The 22269-nt window shown below is 41.8% G+C and overlaps 1 protein-coding gene across 1 annotated transcript in view; it reads right to left on the bottom strand.

The window, feature by feature from the left end:
- adamts13 (ADAM metallopeptidase with thrombospondin type 1 motif, 13) overlaps nt 1–11032 on the bottom strand; it is a 103197-nt gene extending 92165 nt beyond the window's left edge. Inside the window, exons 1-3 of the mRNA XM_063073741.1 lie at nt 10845–11032; nt 10558–10624; nt 355–629 (exon numbers count right to left, since the gene is read on the bottom strand). Of these exons, the coding sequence (XP_062929811.1) occupies nt 355–629; nt 10558–10624; nt 10845–10922 (420 nt within the window). The 5' untranslated portion in view covers nt 10923–11032. The remainder of the gene's footprint in view (nt 1–354; nt 630–10557; nt 10625–10844) is intronic.
- Nucleotides 11033–22269: the final 11237 nt, after the last annotated feature.

Raw genomic sequence — 22269 nt, 5'->3', positions numbered from 1 at the left:
TCATTTCTTAATGCATGTATGCATTTCTAAATGACAATAAAAGAGGACTGAGTGTTCTCATAATCTAAGAAAAATAAGATCGGTGTTGGCCCTCACCTCATCCATTTTGATATCTGATCCTCATTCCCCTTAATTTTCTTTGTGTCCAACAATCTATCAATGTCATCCTTAAATACAGTGAGACCCATAGTAACTTGAAGTCGAGAATAACAAAGATCCATGATCTTCTTAATAAAAAACTTTCCTTTTTTGGTCTTAAGTGGCCAATCCCTCATCCTGAATTCTCCAGCCAAAGGAAACATATTCAACCTAAAGTAACATAGGTTTTACATTACAAGCACAGTTGGCACTCACTAGATGACCATGGCAAAAGCTGATCAGTGCCCGAGGCCCTGGGGGCCATACCAACTCGCCATTCTGCACACAGCTCTCCGGCAATTGCCTGACGATGCTAAAGGACGAATTGAAGATGTGATGAATGAAACACAAATTTGAAGTGAGTCGGTTCTCAGCTGAGAAGCGAATCTGATACACCTCCCCTGAAGTCCTCAGGGTGCACAGTTCCTTCCGGCAGGGGTGTCCCTGAGTCAGATCCTGGCACTGACACTGGATATCTGCTGAACATGGCTCTGCAAATTAAAATGGCAAATTATAATCCAGCCTGTGATTCTACAGCAAAGCAGTTCACCCAAAACCCAAGATCAAACGTACTGTACATGCAAGCCCAGGAAAGTACAGTTTCCAAATCCCTCACTTCCATTATACAGAATCACAAAGGATCAGAATTCCCATGTATTCACATTTATAGAATCTACTGAAGCTAAAATTTCATTCACATTAATTCCATAGATTGCTTCATATTCACTCCCATTATATGAAATAGATCAAACAGTTTACATTTACTCCTAATGCCCATGATCCCACATAAACCTAACCCTCTTCCCATTCGTTCACATTGTACCAGTGCTATCTCTCCGAAGAATGTTTATCAGCACCCCTCCCTTTCTTTCTATTGCTTATCTCCTTCCACTTTATATGCCAATAAGTATTTTGGTTGCCCCACTCCTTTAGGACATCTCCCTCCCCTGAAAATTCATTACGTTATCAGAAGATAATTCTGTTATTCTGGTGATGTTATATTGATCCTCTCTAACTATCAGCTCAACCAATGGCTGGTGGAAACAGTTTCCCACTTAAATTTACTCAGATAAAACCGCTTATAATTATGATATCTTTCGCATCCCTTATCCTTTCTTGTCCTAATGAGAAATATAATGTTCTCTCATTTTATAGCATAACTTAAGTCCCTCTCTCTAGTCAACACCTTGTGAATCTCCTCCAAATGAGCATTTCCAATCTGGGGTCCAAGGACCCCTTGGTTAAAGGTAAGGGTCCATGAAACATAGAAGGTTGGGAACCCCCCCCCCACACTAAATTATCTCCAAAGAAGCCTCATTCTGCCCAAAAACAAAGTTTAAAATCTTGAAAGTGTTCCAATTCTGCCCAACCGCTTATTTGTATACAGTTGTTAAATAAAATGTGAAAAGATGCCCCAAAGTGCTTCATAATTCATTAGGTACTTTTGAAAAATAGCCACAGTTGTACAGAAAGCATCAGCGAATGTGATTCCACAACAAGATCCACAAACAGCAAGGAGAGATACCTGCTTTGGGGGTTGTTAACATATGTGAGGAGACACTTGGGAAAGTTCACTGGCAAACACAGGAGACTGCAGATGCTGGAATCGGGAGCAACACACAAATGCTGGGGCAACTCAGCAGGACAGGCAACATTTATAGTGGGAAATAGACAGTTGCCATGTTGACCAGAAGATCTGCAGATGCTGGAAGTCCAAGCAACACACGAAATGCTGGAGGAATTCAGCAGGCCAGGCAGTATCAATGGGAAAGAGTGAACAGTCGATGTTTCGGGCGGAGGCCCCTCATCAGGACTGGAAAAATAGACGAGAAGTTAGGGCAAGAAGGTGGGGGAAGAGGAGGAAGAAGTGCAAGGTGGTAGGTGATAGGTGAAACCGGAGGAGGGGGAAGGGTTAAGAAAAGAGCTGGGAAGTTGATTGGTGAAAGAGATAAAGGGTTGGAGAAGGGTAGGAGGGAGGGGGAGGAGCACCAGAGGGAGGCGATGGGCAGGTAAGGAGATAAGGAGAGAGAGGGAAATGTGAATGGGAATGGTGAAGGGGGTGGCAACTACCAGAAGTCTGAGAAATCGATGTTCATGCCATCAGGTTGGAAGCTACCCAGATAGAATATAAGTTGTTGCTCCTCCAACCTGAGTGTGGCCTCATTGCAACAGTAGAGGAGGCTATGGACAAACGTGTCGAATTGGGAATGGGAAATAGAATTAAGATGGGTGGCCACCAGGAGAGCGGCATTTTCTGGTGGACCCAATCTACGTTAGATCTCACTAACAGACAGGAGGCCACACCGGGAGCACCAGTTACATTAGATGACCCCAGCAAACTCGCAGGTGAAGTGTCGCCTCACCTGGAAGGACTGTTTGGGGTCCTGAATGGTAGTGCAGGAGGAGCTTTAGGGGAAGATCTGGCATTTGTTCCACTTGCAAGGATAAGTACCAGGAGGGAGGTCAGTGGGGAGGGATGAATGGACAAGGGAGTCGCACAGGGAGTGATCCCTGTGGAAAGTGGAAAGTTGGGGGGAGGGAAAGATGTGCTTAATGGTGGGATCCCATAGAAACATAGAAAACCTACAGCACAATACAGGCCCTTCGGCCCACAAAGTTGTGGCGAGCATGTCCCTATCTTAGACATTACTGGGCTTTCCTATAGCCCTCTATTTTACTAAGCTCCAAGAACCTATCTAAAAGTCTCTTAAAAGACCCTATCATATCCCCTTCCACCACAGTTGCCGGCAGCCCATTCCATGCACTCACCACTCTCTGAGTAAAAAACTTACCCCTGACATCTTTTTCTTTTCAAATCTTTTATTATTATCCAAAATTTACAAGAGTACATCGAAGTAAGCAACACTTGCAATGTCTCAAGAAAAAAACATTATTATAAAGATCGAAAAAATTTTGGTGATAAAAAAAGAGAAAAAAACCCCTACTAAGCAAGAAAAAGTGAGAAAAAAAAACCATTGGGTGTTCAACCCCGGAGCCATGCATCATAGAAAAGGCTTCTAAAGATAAACATTGAACCGCCAGCAAGAAAAAAAAAGTACCAAAAATTTACAATTAGATGGTGGGGGAGATCTATCAATTAACTCAAATGATAATAACGAGCAAATGAACCCCATCTTTTCTCAAAATCAAACATAGGTTCAAAGGTTTGACTTCTAATTTTCTCCAAACTAAGACATAGCATCACTTGAGAGAACCATTGTGACAAGATGGAAGCCGATGTATCCTTCCACTTCAACAAAATGGCCCTCCTAGCTATCAATGTAACAAATGCAATAACATGTTGGTCAGACAAAGAGATACCTCAGATATTTTGAGGAATTATTCCAAAAAGCACAGTTAATTTGTTAGGTTGTAAATTACTTTTAAGTGCTTTAGAAATTGTTGAAAAGACTGACTTCCAGAACTGTTCCAATATAGAACAAGACCAAAACATGTGCGTCAGTGTAGCTGTCTCAGTTTTACATCTATCATAATAACTATCAACATTAGGGAATATTTTAGACAGTCTCTCCTTCGTCAAATGGTAACGATGTACAATTTTAAACTGAATCTGTGAATGACTAGCACAGATCGAAGAAGAGTTAACCAGCTTCAGAATCCGTATCCAATCCTTTGTCATAAAAGTCAAGTTAAGTTCCTTTTCCCAGTCTTGTTTAATCTTAAATAAAGGACGCTTATCTCATTGTTAGAGTAAATTATAAATTCTCCCAATTGAACCCTTCATCAAAGGGTTATATTCATAATAGTATCTAACAGGTCAGCATCCAATATGTAAGGAAAATTACTTAAATATTTTTGTAAGAAATGTCTAACTTGAAGGTATTGTAAAAAGTGTGAGTAAGAAGGAGAATATTTATCAACTAATTGTTCAAAAGACATCAGTCTATCTTCTTTAAATAAATCCAGAAAAGAATTAATACCTTTATTTTTCCAAAGTAAAAAAATTGGATCACTTAAAGAAGGCTTAAAAAAGTAATTTTGATAAATTAAACTACAAAGTTTAAATTTTTTAAGATTAAAAAAATTGTGGAACTGGAGCCAAGTTTGTAAAGAATGCTTAATCACAGGATATACATTTAAATTATCAACTTCAGCTAATTGTACAGGTAAAGCAGCTCCCAATAACGAGGTTAAATAAAACTGTTTCACAGCTTTCAATTCCAAGTCTACCCAAATTGGCCAATCGTTCTTATCAACCCAATGTAACCAAAAAGACATGTATCGCACATTATCAGCCCAGTAATACATTCTTAAATTAGGCAAAGCGAGACCTCCATCCTGTTTCAACTTTTACCCCTTACATCTCATCTGTACCTACTCCCAAGCACCTTAAACCTGTGTCCTCTTGTGGCAACCATTTCAGCTCTGGGAAAAAGTCTCTGACTATCCATATAATCAATGCCTCTCATCATCTTATACACCTCTATCAGGTCACCTCTCATCCTTCGTCGATCTAAGGAGAAAAGGCCAAGTTCACTCAACCTGTTTTCATAAGGCATGCTCCCCAATCCAGGCAACATCCTTGTAAATCTCCTCTGCACCCTTTCTATGGTTTCCACCCTTCCTGTAGTGAGGTGACCAGAACTGAGCACAGTACTCCAAGTGGGGTCTGACCAGGGTCCTATATAGCTGCAACATTACCTCTCAGCTCCTAGATGCAATTCCTCGATTGATGAAGGCCAATACACCGTATGCCTTCTTAACCACAGAGTCAACCTGCGCAGCTGCTTTGAGCATCCTATGGACTCGAATCCCAAGATCCCTCTGATCCTCCACACTGCCAAGAGACTTACCATTAATACTATATTCTGCCATCATCTTTGACCTACCAAAATAAACCACTTCACACTTATCTGGGTTGAACTCTATCTGCCACTTCTCAGCCCAGTTTTGCATCCTATCAATGTCCCGCTGTAACCTCTGACAGCCCTCCACACTATCCACAACACACCCAACCTTTGTGTCACCAGCAAACTTACTAACCCATCCCTCCATTTCCTCATCCAGGTCATTTATAAAAATCACAAAGAGTAAGGGTCCCTGAGGCACTGTTCCCTGAGGCACACCACTGGTCACCAACCTCCATGCAGAACATGACCCGTCTACAACTACTCTTTGCCTTCTGTGGGCAAGCCAGTCCTGGATCCACAAAGCAATGTCCCCTTGGATCCCATGCCTCCTTACTTTCTCAATAAGCCTTGTATGGGGTACCTTATCAAATGTTTTGCTGAAATCCATATACACTACATCTACTGCTCTTCCTTCATCAATGTGTTTAATCACACCCTCAAAAAATTCAATCAGGCTCGTAAGGCACGACCTGCCCTTGACAAAGCCATGCTGACTATTCCTAATCATACTCTACCTCTCCAAATGTTCATAAATACTGCCTCTCAGGATCTTCTCCATCAGCTTAACAACCACTGAAGTAAGATTCACTGGTCTATAATTTCCTGGGCTCCCTTTCTTGAATAAAGGAACAATATCCGCAACCCTCCAATCCTCCAGAACCTCTCCTGTCCCCATTGATGATGCAAAGATCATTGCCAGAGGCTCAGCAATCTCCTCCCTCACCTCCCACCGCAGCCTGGGGTACATCTCATCTGGTCCCGGTGACTTATCCAACTTGATGCTTTCCAAAAACTCCAGCACATCCTCTTCCTTAATATCTACATGCTCAAGCTTTTCAGTCCGCTGCAAGTCATCACTACAATCGCCAAGATCCTTTTCCATAGTGAATACTGAAGTAAAGTATTCATTAAGTACTTCTGCTATTTCCTCCAGTTCCATACACACTTTCCCACTGTCACACTTGATTGGTCCTATTCTTTCACGTCTTATCCTCTTGCTCTTCACATACTTGTAGAATGCCTTGGGGTTTTCCTTAATCGTGCCTGCCAAGGCCTTCTCATGGCCCCTTCTGGCTCTCCTAATTTCCCTCTTAAGCTCCTTCCTGTTAGCCTTATAATCTTCTAGATCTCCACTGTTACCTAGCTTGCTGAACCTTACGTAAGCTTTTCTTTTCTTCTTGACTAGATTTATTACAGTCTTTGTACACCACGGTTCCTGTACCCTACCATAACTTCCCTGTCTCATTGGAACGTACCTATGCAGAACTTCACACAAATATCCCCTGAACATTTGCCACATGTCTTCGTACTTTTTCCTGAGAACATCTGTTCACAATTTAAGCTTCCAATTTCCTGCCTGATAGCCTCATAATTCCCCTTACTCCAATTAAACGCTTTTCTAACTTGTCTGTTCCTATCCCTCTCCAATGCCATTGTAAAGAAGATAGAATTATGATCACTATCTCCAAAATGCTCGCCCACTGAGAGATCTGACACCTGACCAGGTTCATTTCCCAATACCAAGTCAAGTACAGTCTCTCTTCTTGTAGGCTTATCTACATATTGTGTCAAGGAACCTTCCTGAACACACCTAACAAACTCCACCCCATCTAAACCCCTTGCTCTAAGGAGGTGCCAATCGATATTTGGGAAATTAAAATCTCGCATCACAACAACTCTGTTATTATTACACCTTTCCAGGATCTGTTTCCCCATCTGCTCCTCAATATCCCTGTTACTATTGGGCGGCCTATAAAAAACAGCCAGTAAAGTTATTGACCCCTTCCTGTTCTTAACTTCCACCCACAGAGAGTCCGTAGACAATCCCTCCATGACATCCACCTTTTCTGCAGCCGTGACACTATCTTTGATCAACAGTGCCACACCCCCACCTCTTTTGCCTCCCTCCCTTGTCCTTTCTGAAACATCTAAAACCCGGCACTTGAAATAACCATTCCGGTCCCTGAGCCATCCAAGTCTCTGTAACGGCCATCACATCATAGCTCCAAGTACTGATCCATGCTCTAAGCTCATCTGCTTTGTTCACAATACTCCTTGTGTTAAAATAGACACATCTCAAACCGTCGGTCTGAGCGCGTCTCTTCTCTATCACCTGCCTATCCTCCCTCACATACTGTCTCCAAGCTTTCTCTACCCCCAACAATTCTAGTTTAAACTCTCCCCAGTAGCCTTAGCAAACCTCCCCGCCAGGATATTGGTCCCCCTGGGATTCAAATGCAACCTGTCCTTTTTGTACAGGTTACACCTGCCCCAAAAGAGGTCCCAATGATCCAGAAATCTGAATCCCTGCCCCCTGCTCCAATCCCTCAGCCACGCATTTATCCTCCACTTCATTCTATTCCTATTCTCACTGTCGCGTGGCACAGGCAGTAATCCCGAGATTACCACCATTGTGGTCCTGCTTCTCAACTTCCTTCCTAACTCCCTGTAGTCTGTTTTCAGGACCTCCTCCCTTTTCCTACCTATGTCATTGGTACCAATATGTACCACGACCTCTAGCTGTTCTCTCTCCCACTGCAGGATATCATGGACGCAATCTGAAACATCCCAGACGCTGGCACCTGGGAGGCAAACTATCATCCGAGTTTCTTTCCTGCATCCACAGAATCACCTGTCTGACCCCCTAACCATAGAGTCCCCTATCACTACTGCCTTCCTCTTCCTTTCCCTACCCTTCTGAGCCACAGAACCGGACTCTGTGCCAGAGGCACGGCCGCTGTTGCTTCCCCCAGGTAGGCTGTCACCCCCAACAGTACTCAAACAGGAGTACTTATTGTCAAGGGGTACAGCCATAGGGGTACTCTCTAGTACCTGACTCTTCCCCTTCCCTCTCCTGACTGTGACCCACTTGTCTGTCTCCCATGGCCCCAGTGTTACAACCTACCTATAACTCTTTTCTATCACCCCCTCGCTCTCCCTAACAAGACGAAGGTCATCGAGCTGCAACTTCAGTTCCCTAACTCGGTCCCTTAGGAGCTGCAGCTCGACACACTGGGTGCAGATATGGCCGTCCGGGAGGCTGGGAGACTCCAGGACCTCCCACATCTGACACCGAGCACAGAACGCCGGCCTCACACATATACTTCCTTTCCGCAATTAACACAGATAATCCTACCTCACCTCATTAACACCTAAGCCCGTTCAGCCAAAGCCCTATCTCTCTGCTACCCTCTCACTCCGCTGCCCACTCCGAACGCTGCCATTAACTTTAACACATCCCGTTGGAGATAGCGGCAGTTAGGGAGAATTATGTGCTGGATGCAGAGGCTACTGGGGTGGTAGGTGAGGACAACAGGAATCCTATCCCTGGTGGGTTGTCAGGAGGATAGGATGAGGGCAGACGTGCACGAAATGGAAAAGATGCAGGTGAAGGCAGTGCTGATGGTGGAGGAAGGAAAGCCCCGTTCTTTGAAGAAGGAGGACATCTCATTAGTTGTGGAATGAAAAGACTCACCCTGAGAGCAGATGCAGCGAATAAAGAAGAACTGAGAGAAGGGAATGACATTTTTACAAGTGACATGTTAGGAAAAGGTATAGTCCAGGTAGCTGTGAGAATCAGTGGGTTTATAAAATATATCAGTAGAAAAACTGCCTCCAGTAGAGACAGAGAGATCGAGAAAGGGGAGGAAGGTGTCGGAAATGGACCAGGTAAATTTGAGGACAGGGTGGAAGCTGGAGGCAAAGTTGATGAAGTTGAGAAGCTCAGCATGGGTGCAGGAAGCAGCCCCAATGCAGATGTCAATGTAGCATGAGAAAGTTGGGGAGTGATACCAGTGTAGGCTTGGAACATAGACTGTTCATGTAGCCATCAAAAAGGTAGGCCCATAGCGACACCTTTGGTTTAGAGGAAGTGGGAGGAACTGAAGGAGAAATGATTGAGAGTGAGAACTCGTTCCACCAGACGGAGGAAAGTGGTGGTGAAGAGGAACAGGTTGGGTCTGTTATCTGGAAAGAAGCAGAGTGCTTTAAGGCCCACCTGATGGGGGAAGGAGATGTATAGGGACTGGACGTCCTCAGTGAAAATTAGACAATCGGAGTAAGAGAACTTGAAGTCATTGAAAAGATCCAGAGTGTGTGAAGTGTCACGGATGTAGGTGGGAAGGGAATGAACCGGTGGGGATAAAACAGGGTTGAGGTATGCAGATGTGAGTTCAGTGGAGAAGGAACAAGCTGAAACAATGGGTCTACCTGGACAGGCAGGTTTGAGGATCTTGGGTAGGAGGTAGAAACGGGAGGTGTGGGGTAAGAGAACCAAGAGGTTGCTGGCAGTGAATGGGAGATCCCCAGAGTTAATAAGGTCAGTGATGGTGGGGATGATATTTGAACTAAGACCCTTCACCTGGACTGATTGAAGGTAATGTGTATTTGTCACTTCTTTCAAATGGCAGCATCTCAACCATGCTGTAGTTCCTCTTCTGTACAGGAGAGGCTACAGAAGTTCCTGGAGTGAAGAACTAGGTTGACACATTCAACAAGGGGTGAGCTCAGTTTGCTGCTCTCATCTGGAGGTTACAATTAGTGTCATAGTCATAGTCATAGTCATAGTCATACTTTACTGATCCCGAGGGAAACTGGGTTTCATTACAGTTGCACCAACCAAGAATAGAGTATAGATATAGCAATATAAAACCGTAAATAATTAAATAGTAGTATGTAAATTATGCCAGGAAATAAGTCCAGGACCAGCCTATTGGCTCAGGGTGTCTGACCCTCCAAGGGAGGAGTTGTAAAGTTTGATGGCCACAGGCAGGAATGACTTCCTATGATGCTCAGTGTTGCATCCTGGTGGAATGAGTGTCTGGCCGAATGTCACTACACCAGATTAGGGAGAGAGGGAAAAAAATCAACTCGGCGACCCCATTCTCCCTGTGTCCTGAGGCCGCACTAACTCCAGAGCTGAAAATTCATTGCCTATGCCAGGCATGTGCCAACCAAGGCTGAGGCTTCAAGTCACCTTCCAGCAACCTGCACAAAAATTTAGCTCTCATTCCAGTGGAGTACTGACATAGTTCTACTGTGATAAGTCCTGCCTTTAGCAAGAGGCATCAAACAAAATCTTTCATGATCACACGGTACTATTTCAAAGAAGAGCACCATAGTTCCCCATGTCCTGGCAACAATTAACAGAACTAAAAGAAAGATTATTTAATCGTTATCACATTGTTGTTTGTATCTGTGCTGTGCAAAATGGCTGTTCTGTTCCCCACAAGAATGATTTCACTTAAGAACTATTACACAGGCAGTGAAGCAATTTGGAATGTCCTGAGCTATGAAAGATGCAATATGGAGACGTCTTTCTTTCAGATATATGCATGAAGAATGTTGACTTTTCTTTCCCTCCAGTCATCTTCTTTCATTCCTTTTATCCGATCTTTTCCCCCCAGTGATCCTGCCCCTTTAATAAACTAGCAGACATCCTTATTTACAATAATGAAGCAATCTAACTTCAGTGTAATATTAACAGTTTTAAGCTCTGTAAACACAAGGGGTTCCCTATAGGGAAAAGAATGAGCGTGCATATTCATACCTCCAATCTCTGACTGGTCTCCAAAATAAGACAAATCACTGGTGCCCTGGACCGGTCCCAGAAACCCCTAAGGAAGAGGTGAGTGCGAACAATTACACACGTAATACAACTTCTTACTGGCTCTAAAATAAAGCAAACAATCTCCTTCAAAACTTCAACCGGATTAATGAAAAACAATTTGTGTTCAAGGAAAACTTGGTCGAATCTTTCTGCTCTTTTGTCCAACACTTTTCTTTTTAAAGAATCATTATGGATGTTGTACTCTGTAAACGAGGAGACAGGCCTACCTGGTTTAGAAACAATCCAATACACCAGAGTTGGGGAAAGAGGCTCAGAGACGGGAAGGCCAGTGAAAGGCTGATCATTGTGTCCACATCAGGCGGTAGCAAAGTCCACAATGAAGAAGAGCAACATTTCCAGGGAACTTACAGCTGCACCTCGTCAACAGGGCTATCGCTCAGCGAAAGGTCTGCACAATAACCTTTTGGTAAGTTACAGCCCGGCAATTGCACAACCCACCCTCTCTCCTTCTGCAAATAGTAACTGCTCACAGTTACAGCCCCTGAAGAGGTCAGAACCATTGCACATAAACACAAATAAAACTGGAAGACGGGAAAGTTATCATAAAGCAGTCATTAAAAAAGGAACAATTTATAAGAATATGGACAATGTACAGGGGGAGTGGAACGAACAGAATAGCTCTTTCAAAGAGCTGGCAGAGCCACAATGGGCCAAATGTCCTCTTCTATGCTACAATGTGCCCATTTGATCAAATCAGGCTTGGAGCACTGTGCACAGTGCTTGGCCTTTGTATTACAGAAAGGGCATGGAGCCATAGAAGCATCAATGTGCAGCAGGATAGAGTCGGTAATTAAGGTGCACAGTATACCTGCCTTCAATTCTATTTATTTATTGGGACACAACACGGAATAGGCCCTTCCGGCCCTTCGAGCCGCACTGTCCAGCAACCCCCCATTTAACCCTAGCCTCATCACAGGACAATTTACAATGACCAACTAACCTACCGACTGGTGCGCCTTATTGGACTGTGGGAGGAAACGGAGCGCCCGGACGAAACCCACGCGAACACGGAGAGAGCGTGCAAGCTCTTTATAGGCGGTGCTGGGAATTGAACCCAATCACCTGGACTGTAAAGCGTTGTGCCAACCACTACGCTACTGTGTCGCCCCAATCGTTAATCTACCCCGTCATCGGTGGGGCCACTGGGCATAAAAGTCAGAAACCAGAGAAAATCTGCAGTTGCTGGAGATCCGAGCAACACACACACACAAAATGCTGGAGGAACTCAGCAGGCCAGGCAGCATCTACGGAAAAGAGTACAGTCGACGTTTCAGGCCGAAACGTTTCGGCCCGTACTCTTTTCCATGGATGCTGCCTGGCCTGCTGAATTCCTCCAGCATTTTGTGCATAAAAGTCAGAAAGTCATGTTGCAGCTGTATAAAACTTTGGTCAGCCCACACTCAGAGTATTTATTGCACACAACTCTGGTCACCAGACTATAGAAAGGACATGCAGGCTTTGGAGAGAGTGGTTCACCAAATGTTGCCTAAATTGGAGAGTATTAGCTGTAAGGAGGGGTTTGACAAACTTAGGTTGTTTCCTCCAGAGCACCAGAGACAAGTGTCAGATAGTCAATCCTTCTCCCCAGGGTAGAAAGAAAGGTGAAACACAAGAGAACACAACTTTAAGGCGAGAGAGAAGTTTAAAGAAGATTCACAAGGCAAGCTATTGTTTCTTGGAGAGTGATAGCTTCTTGGAACTCCCTGCCAGGAGAGGTGATATGGCAGCAGAGTTTAAGCGGGTTGAAAAGGCAGGGAATAGAGGAATAGGACCATGTGGAGACAGAGGAGATTAGTTAGATTGGTGGCATGGCTGGTGCAGACAAGTTGGGCTGATGGGCCTGTTCCTGCATTATACTGTTCCATGAGAAGATGCAAAAGGGTTTACATTGACGATTTCAAACCAGGAAGTTTATAACACTTTATAAGGACTGAATACTCTAGACTTATTCCTCTAGAACCAGGAAGTCCAAGGGATTGTCACATAAAATGTAGTCAAAATCAAGAATACAGCAAAGTATAAGAAGTTGACTGCATTGATTTGAAATGAAAGAAATAACTAGGGCAAGGGTGGCAAACATTTTTGAGAGGCTGTGGCCAAATTAATGATAATCTTCTAAAAAAAACTCTCATGTGCCATGTGTGTTGAATTAAATTTTGCAAAACATTGGATGAATGTCTGGAGGGTAAAAATGACAATTTAACTTTTTCTGAACTTTACATGCAGGGTCTGTACATCTAAAATTTGTAGAGTGTCTGTACGAGGTAAACACTGTAGAATGTTTGCTGATAGCAGCTGGATTCTTTCTTAGTCTTGAGCACTATTAACATGAGGATGTCTGTTAATGACTGAATGTCTGTTGGCCACTTTGAGAGCTAGGTTGACGGAGTTTTTCTCAGTTTCTGTCAAGTGGCTTCTTGAATTCTTTTTTTTTTGGATTCTCGCTTATTTCCTATGTGATATTAATGTTCTTTTGTAAGTCCAAAGGAATGTTGTGTCCAAAACTTAGTGGACTAATGGATGAGGAGTGACCATTACAATGTCCAAGAGATTTATGAAGGCATGTTCAACAGTGTGTTAATGGACACAGGATGTGTTTGAAACAGGCTCTGTTGAGACAAAAGGTCAAAGAGTTTGTCTGTTTCATGGCTGCTCTATGCTTGTGAAGCCGATATTTATTGGGGTGCCTTTCCTGGTTTCATCAGGTTTCCACCGAGGGAAGGCACCCCAATAAATATCACCACGTCTCCTGGACACTCATAATATTGGGTCTGATTAATACAGCTCATTACACCATGGTACATTTGATTAGAGATTACCATTGATTCATGAAATAGTAACAATAATTACAGACTTTTTAAAGGAAAAATGATAAGTCCTGATACTTATTTGTGTTCATTGTTTTACTATTAATAAAAGTATAACAGAGATAGATTGAAATAAATGAAGCATTTTAGAAACCTGTTCCAAAATTCTATTATTATTCTTTTAAAAAGACAACTGAAAAATAACTTCATTTCTAAATAGTATTCTGATTGTAACTATTTACTATCCAAATACTGATGCACACACCAGGTCTGCAGGGATTTCAAAAGATATCATCCAAAGTCCCATGTCCTCACAAATGTCTGGCTGGCGCCAAACCACTGGGAGTTGTTTTCTAAGAAAATATCTCACTACTCTCAAGCTTGTTAAAAAAATCATTCACTGTTTTATTTGGCAGTAAAGAATCATTATGTACCTTTTTATTATGGGTTGAGGTTAAAGAATTGAGGGCCACGTGTCATCTCTTTCAATATTTTTATTAGTTTCTACGTATAAGAATACAGAGTACAAGAAGATACATATTACAAATCAAAAAAAGATAAAATAATACCAAATACATTATATTAGAATTACACTTGCAATCACATTACCCTATACTCATGTAAATTAAATTAAACCGTGATATTGAAATGTAGTAATTTTATTATACAGAAAAAGAATCTAAACCCACTACCAAGAACAAAGCTGTTTGGTAAAGAAAGTAAAAAGGAAAAAAATCCTTATCATATAGTGAAATATGTTATTAGCCACCATCTGTACTTGAACAGCAAGTCAAAGGTTTTGAAAATAGTTCAAAAATGGTCCCCACAATGTTTGAAAGTCTTGGCTAGATTCAGAAATTGAACAACGGATCTTCTCTAAATTTAAGCATGACATAACATCACATAACCACTGAGCGTGAGTAGGCGGAACGACATCCTTCCATTTAAACAAGATCGCTCTTCTAGCTGTAAGAGAAGTAAATGCCAAAATGTGCAAATCAGATGCTCCAAAATAATATCTTTTCCTCCAGCAATACCGAATAGGGCAGTCAAAGGGTCAGGCTTAAAATTTACCTTAAAAAGTACCAAGAAAGTTTGGAATACTTCCTTCTAATATCTTTCAAGACTCGGACATGTCCAAAACATGTGAATTAATGAAGTTTCTCCACTGTTACATCTATCACAAAAGGGAGATATATCCGAATAAAAATGAGATAGCTTATCCTTAGTCATATGAGCCCTATGGACTACTTTACATTGTTGGAGAGAGTGGTGGGCACATAATGATGAAGTGTTAACCAATTAAAAAATTTCATTCCAAGTTTCCTCAGAAATTGAAGTCTGTAAATCTTGTTCCCAGAGATTTTCAATTTTGTCTAAAGGAGCATTTCTCATTCCCAACAACATACCATATATATTGGACATTGAACCATTAAGAAAGGGTTTCAAATTGGAAATTACATCTAATAAATCCTTACCGGGACTATTAGGAAATGTATATAATTGAGAACGCAGAAAGTCTCTAATTTGTAGATATCAGAAAAAGTGGGTTTTTGGTAAGCTATATTTAGCTGACAATTGCTCAAACGAAAGGAGACTTCCTCGAACGAACAAATCCTAGAAGCATTTAATACCCAATCTATCCCATTCTTTAAAAACTGGATCAGTCATAGAGGGTTTAAAAAAATAATTAGAAAAAATGGGACTTGAAAGAGAAAATCCCATTAAACCAAAATATTTTCTAAATTGTACCCAGATCCTCAAGGTATGTTTAATTACCAAATTATCAGTTAATTTACTTAAGGATAAAGGAAGTGAGGATCCAAGAAGAGAAATGATAGAAAATTTATTAACAGAGTTAGCTTCTAAAGAAACCCATATCGGACAGTCCTCACGGTTAATATAATATAATCAGGGGTCCCCAACCTTTTTTGCACCACGGACCGGTTTAATATTGACAATATTCTTACGGACCGGCTGATGGGGTGGGGGGGGGCGGGTACAGTGTTCAAGTAGGGTTGCCAACTTTCTCACTCCCAAATAAGGGACAAAAGTAGCAGTCAAATACGGAAACAACAGGAATTCTGCAGATGCTGGAAATTCAAGCAACATACATCAAAGTTGCTGGTGAACGCAGCAGGCCAAGCAGCATCTATAGGAAGAGGCGCAGTCGACGTTTCAGGCCGAGACCCTTCGTCAGGACTAACTGAAGGAAGAGTGAGTAAGGGATTTGAAAGCTGGAGGGGGAGGGGGAGATGCAAAATGATAGGAGAAGACAGGAGGGGGAGGGATAGAGCCGAGAGCTGGACAGGTGATAGGCAAAAGGGGATACGAGAGGATCATGGGACAGGAGGTCCTGGAAGAAAGACAAGGGGGGGGTGACCCAGAGGATGGGCAAGAGGTATATTCAGAGGGACAGAGGGAGAAAAAGGAGAGTGAGAGAAAGAATGAGTCAAATACGGGTCACTTGTGTTTACCCCGAGAAAGACTACCATGACCATGAAGCCTTGCGCGGGCACCTGTGTGCGCATGCGTGAACGTGCCGATTTTTTTTCTACAAATCAGTTTTGGCTTAATCTTCCCGATTCTGTTAAGTGAAACTATGCTGTACATACATTATTTCTACTTTATATAGGCTGTGTATTTATCATATCATTCCTGCTTTTACGATATGTTAGTGTTATTTGTTATGATTTGGTAGGTTATTTTTTTGGGTCTGGGAACGCTCAAAAATTTTTTCCATATAAATTAATGGTAATTGTTCTTTGATCTACACCATTTTGGCTTATGTTACGAACGGCTTCATAGGAACGCTCTACCTTAGGGGGGGAATACAAGGGCGGTCCTGTATGGGACAAACCAATTTAACCCAATATACAGGATGTCCCGGCTAATACGGGACAGTTGGCAACCCTATGTTCAAGTTCAACAGTGTGTGACAGGGAATGAGGAAAGGTGCAGCTGACTCATATTGTTTCATACCGCCAAATCATATCGTTCCCTCGCGGCCCAGTAGCAAATGCTTTGTGGCCTGATGGTTGGGAACCACTGAATAATAATTTTGTATATTGACTGCCCAATAATAAAACCTAAAATTTGGTAAAGCTAAACCTCCATTCTTTTTAGCTTTTTGAAGATGAACTTTATTTAGTCGAGAATGTTTATTTTTCCATTTATAGGAAGATATAATAGAATCAAGAGAGTCAAAAAAGGATTTAGGAATAAAAACCGGTAAGGCCTGAAAAACGTGTATAAATTTATGTAAAATACTCATTTTAATAGAGTTAGTTTGGCCAATCAATGATAACGAAAGGGGCGACCGGTTTGATAGTGCCCTTTTTACACAATTCAGAAGGGTAAGCAAATTTTCTTTAAGTAGGAGTTTATAATTCTTAGTAATTATTACACCCAAATAGGTAAATTGATTTCTTACCATTTTAAAAGGAAGGTTAGTATTAATTGATACCAAATTATTCAAAGGAAAACGTTCACTCTTACGTAAATTCTGTTTATATCCTGAAAATTGGCTAAAGCAAGGGAGTAAAGAAAGCACAGGAGGTAACAAAGTCTCGACATTTGAAATAAAAATCAATAGGTCATCAGCATGAAGCGAAACTTTATGGATAGTACCTCTCCTTTAAATACCAATAATATCATTAGATTCTCGAAAAGCAATAGCTAAGGGTCCTAAGGCCAGATCAAAGAGCGAAGGGCTCAACGGACAACCTTGTCTGGTTCCACGTTGAAGTTTAAAAGGTTTGGAATTCTGAAAATTAGTAAGAACCCGAGCAGAGGGAGATAAATAAAGTAATTTAACCCATTAAATAAAATCAGGCCCAAAATTAAATTTTTCTAAGGTTTTAAATGAATAATTTCATTCAACCCGATTGAAAGCCTTCACATGCTCATTCATGACCTCGGGTGAAAAATCTTCGATGATCCTGATCTTCTTACCATTGTAATCAATCATTCCTCTTTGATGGGATTCACAAATTAAATGATCCTTTGTTTGAAATTCCTGAAAACAGATTATTACTGATCTGGGTCTCGCTCCTGGAACTGGTCTAGGCACAGGCGATCTATGAGCTCCATCAATCATGGGTAAAGACATTAAATTTTAGGAAATAATTGTGCCAAAAAGCTCGCAAAGAATTCCATAGGCTTATCACCTTCCGTTGATTCTTCAAAGCCCAGAATACGTAGGTTATTTCTTCTTCTTCTATTTTCTAAATCGATAATCCTCTGTCTTAATTTTTCATTAGACTTGAATTGTCTTTCACAAAGCTTTTGCAGGTCATCAACTCTCGCATCCAAAATCGTCAGAGTTGCTTCACTCTCTTCTATTCGTTTATCACGTTCAGTTAAGGTTTTTTGAATAGAATCCAATTTTGTATCTATTTTTTTAATTTCAGAGCTGAGTTGCTGGAACTCCTCAGAAGATTCTTTCCTGTGTTTTCAAAGCAATTCCATAATGGATTAATAAATTCCAAAGTTGCAGGAAGCTTTTTTTCTTTTTTAGTACTTTTGACACCCCTTGCAGCCGTAGTAAAACAATATCACGTTTAAACGTAAGGTTTCAAAGCAGATTGAAAACAGTAAAGTAAGTAAAATAGGAGCAACTGTAAAAAGCGGCTAATCCATCGACGACCAGTAGGAATCTCCCCAAGGGTCAAGTGTCATCAAAATTTTTGCACATACTATCTTAGGTACGCATGCCATAGGTTCACCACCTCTGAACTGGGGCACATAAATATTTTAAAAGTCTCTAATAAATCCAACTAAGAATCAGGGAGATATTTCTTTACCCAGAGAGTGGTGAAGAGGTTAGACTCGTCACCACAGAGAGTAATTGGGGAAAGTAGGGTTGAGGCATTTAAGGGAAAGTTACTTATTTAAACAAAGAAGATAGTACATGAAATGAAGAAGGATGGGAAAGCACATGTGCCAGCATGGATCAAATAGGACAAATTCTATACAGATTTAGTTTTTAAAAAGTTTGACTTCCCACCTGCAGCCCCCCCCCAAAAAAAACAGATTTCCCCCTTCTTTTCCAGTCCTGAAGAAAGGAGGGTCTCATCCTGAAATGTCAACTGTTTATTGATTTCCACAGATGCTGCCTGATCTGCTGAGTTCCTCCAGCATTTTGTGAATGTTGCTTTGGATTTCCAGCACCTGCAGAATTTCTCCCATTTAAGATTTTCACCTTGTGGTTCCGGCTGGGATTAAAATTTCATTGTACTGATATCCTCCTGTGCTTCACACACAAAACCATTTGTTTGTGCAAGTCCAAACAACATTGTTATATAGCACTGTTACTGTAGTAAGGTAGGCTAAGCTGCTTCATGGGAGTATATTCAAACTAAAAACCGAGCCATGCCATATCCTTGCTGATATTTTCTTGCTATTCTCAAACTGTTAACCATCCTTGTGTGTGAAAGCCTCAGAATGTTTGTTTAAACTATGCACTGTCCGATCTTCTATTCTGTGATGGCAATTTTAACCCTTTGACCACCAGAGTGGATGAAGGCACAAAATTTTTAATAGAACTATTAAAATTACTGAACTGGAGAAGAGTGGAGATATGGGAGGGATGTAGGAGATTGCAGATATTCGGAGCGTTGAGCTATGGGAAATTTAAGGCAATTGAATAAGGATGAGGATCTTACGGTCCAGCAAGCCCTTCAGCAATGGATGGGATGTATTGCAAACAAACCAGTCTGCAGTCGCAGCGGGAGCCACAGGGGAGTACTCGGGTAGAGGAACTCCACTGTACTGTATGCTTCCTATACACTGGATACTGAGGTCAACTGGAAAAGAGCTGCATCTTATTTCTTCTGGGACAACTGTGCATTTTCATTTTCATAAATTAAGTCCAAAAACACAGACACCCACACAATTCTTTTGCACTTTTGAGAAATTTCCACAAATAAATAACATGAAAAATTATAAATTTTTAGCAAATACACATAGCCTCTGCTGACTTGCATCACTCTTTGGAATTTATTCCGGCTAAATAAATAACAGGCAAAGCATGTCACAGAGTGTACTGTATTCCCTTCCCCCATTTCTTGGTCAGTGAACCACAAATGAATTGTTTATCATGTATTTTGGGAAAACCTAATCATCAATTTACAAACAATCTACAGGCCATTCAGCCTATGCCAGCCCTCTGGAAGAACTGACTCATCTTTCTCCACTGCTCTTTTCCCCAGAATACCTGAACCAGAAAACAGCAATACCCGTTGTACGTCAGGCTGATGTTTATTGATTACAATTCAGCATTTAACACCGTCATCCCCTCAGTACTGATCAGCAAGCTTCAAAACCTGGGCCTCTGTACCTCCCTCTGCAACTGGATCTTTGACTTCTTCACTGGGAGACGACAGTCAGTGCGGATTGGAAATACTGTAACATCTCCACCTCGCTGATAATCAACACCGGTGCACCTCCAGGATGTGTGATTAGCCCACTGCTCTACTCTCTCTACACCCATGACTGTGTGGAAAACACAGCTCAAACACCATCTATAAATTTGCTAATTACACAACTGTTGTTGGCAGAATCTCAGATGGTGACAAGCAGGCATACAGGAATGAGACAGATCAGCTGGTTGAGTGGTGTCACAACAACATTCCTGGACTCAGCATCAGTAAGTCCAAAGAATTGATTGTGAACTTCAGGAAGGGGAAGTCGAGGGAACTCACACCAATCCTCATCGAAAGATCAGAAGTGGAAAGGGTGAGCAGTTTTGAGTTCCTGGGTATCAACATCTCTGAAGATCTTTCCTGGGCCCAATGTATAGATGAAAATATGAAGAAGGCATATTTCATTAGGGGTTTAAGGAGATTTGATACATCACCAAAGACTCTAGAAAATTTCTGGATTATCTACCATGGAGAGCATTCTGACTGGTTGCATCACCATCTGATGCGGAGGGGGCACTGTTCAGGATCAGAAAAAGCTGCAGAAGGTTGCAAACTCAGCCATTTCTGTCATGGGCACTACCCTCCCCACCATCCAGGACACATTCAAAAGGTGATGCCTCAAAAAACAGCATCCATCAGCAAGGATCCCTATCAGCCAGGACCTGCTCTCCTCTATTCCCTTATACTTTATTGTCACCAAACAACTGATACGAGAGCGTACGATCATCACAGCGATATCTGATTCTGCTTTTCGTGCTCCTTGGAGTTCAAATGGATAGTAAATATTAAAAGTTTAAATTATAAATCATAAATAGAAAAGGGAAAGTAAGGTAGTGCAAAAAAACCGAGAGGCAGGTCCGGATATTTGGAGGGTACTACCATTGGAGAGGAGGTACATGAGGCTGAACACACACTCAACATTTTCCCCTGTGTCATCAGATTTCTCAACATACAATGAGCCAACCCAGGAACATCACCTCTTTTTGCATTGCTTATTTAATTTTAAATGTTTATTTCTTATTGTAATTTATAGTTTTAAATGTATTGCACTGTACCGCTGCCACAAAACCACAAATGTCAATGATATTGATGCTGATTCTGAGAAAGGTGCAAATCTTTCCCTTCATTTTGAACTTCACCTTTGAGTGTTATCTCCAGTGGCTTTTGGGGAGTGTGTTCGATTCCCTGACAGCTCATTTCTCTACTGGCTCCTGTGCCATTCCTGCCAGTGACACCACACTTACTTAGCCAAGGATTTTTGTCTGCTTCTTTCCAAAAGGTGCTTTCAGTTTGTCACACCACTGAAAGGATTCGGAATACGTATATAAGTCTCCTTATTCAGAGGACGAGAGGGAAGGGAGGATGTGGAAAAATAGGGGTTTGATGTCCAGAAGCAGGGGGCCCAGGCCCCATCCCAGAACGTGGGCGAAGTCTCCTTTCCGCGCCAAAGACCATCTTGCTTCTTGATCCTCCAAAATATTCTGCATGCAATTTCAACTGGAGGTGGTGGAGGGTGGGCTTAAGAAGGAGATTTTTGAAGAAGAAAAGCTGCCTTAAATTTAATTGGGTTGGGTTGTGTGACTGTGTTAGGATTAAAATTATTCCACGCTTTAATTGTGCGGGGGGAAAATGAATTGCTGTACACATCTGACTTGGTAGTTAGTATTTCAAATTGAGTTGAGTGCCCACGTCTGCTCCTAATAGGTTTGGGTTTCATATGGGATTGGTAGTCTGTATCGAGCTGACCATTTAACCTTTTGTAAAAACAGGTGTGCTTCACGTCTATCTTGGAGAGAGTTCCACTTTAATGAATTTAAAAGTCGAGTAACACTCGCTTCTCTCTCATAGGTATTTGTGACAAATCGGGCTGCCTGTCTTTGGACTCGCTCGATGGAAGTAGTGATTTTGTTTGTGTATGGGTCCCATGCAGCAACTGCGTATTCCAAATGTGGCCTAACAATGGTGAGGTACAACTTCTCCTTGACTGAAGCTGAACAATGATGAAAATTGTGTCTCAAAACAATTTAGGACTCCTGTTGCATGTTGCGTTTGACTATTCCAGCGTAGATCTTTCTGGATTTTGATACCAAGATATTTGATATGTTTAGTTTCTTCAAGGGTGACACCTGGGATTTTATATGATGTTTTACCTGGTTTTCTCTTCCTGGTGACACGCATGGTTTCACATTTGGAAGGATTGAATTGCATGCCCCATTGTTGAGACCACTCAACCATACTATCAAGATCTTTTTGGAGAGCATCTTCATCATCAGTTGACTTAATTGGCCGGTATATCAAACAATCATCAGCAAAAAGTCTGGTGGTGCTTGTGACTTTTTCGTGGATGTCATTAATGTAAAGTAAAAACAAAGGTGGGCCCAGCACTGCACCCTGGGGTG

The sequence above is a fragment of the Mobula hypostoma genome, chromosome 21 (assembly GCF_963921235.1).
Source record: "Mobula hypostoma chromosome 21, sMobHyp1.1, whole genome shotgun sequence".
Classification (NCBI taxonomy): domain Eukaryota; kingdom Metazoa; phylum Chordata; class Chondrichthyes; order Myliobatiformes; family Myliobatidae; genus Mobula; species Mobula hypostoma.
Note: the sequence above shows the minus strand (reverse complement) of the source record. Positions and strands in the feature narration are given on the sequence as shown.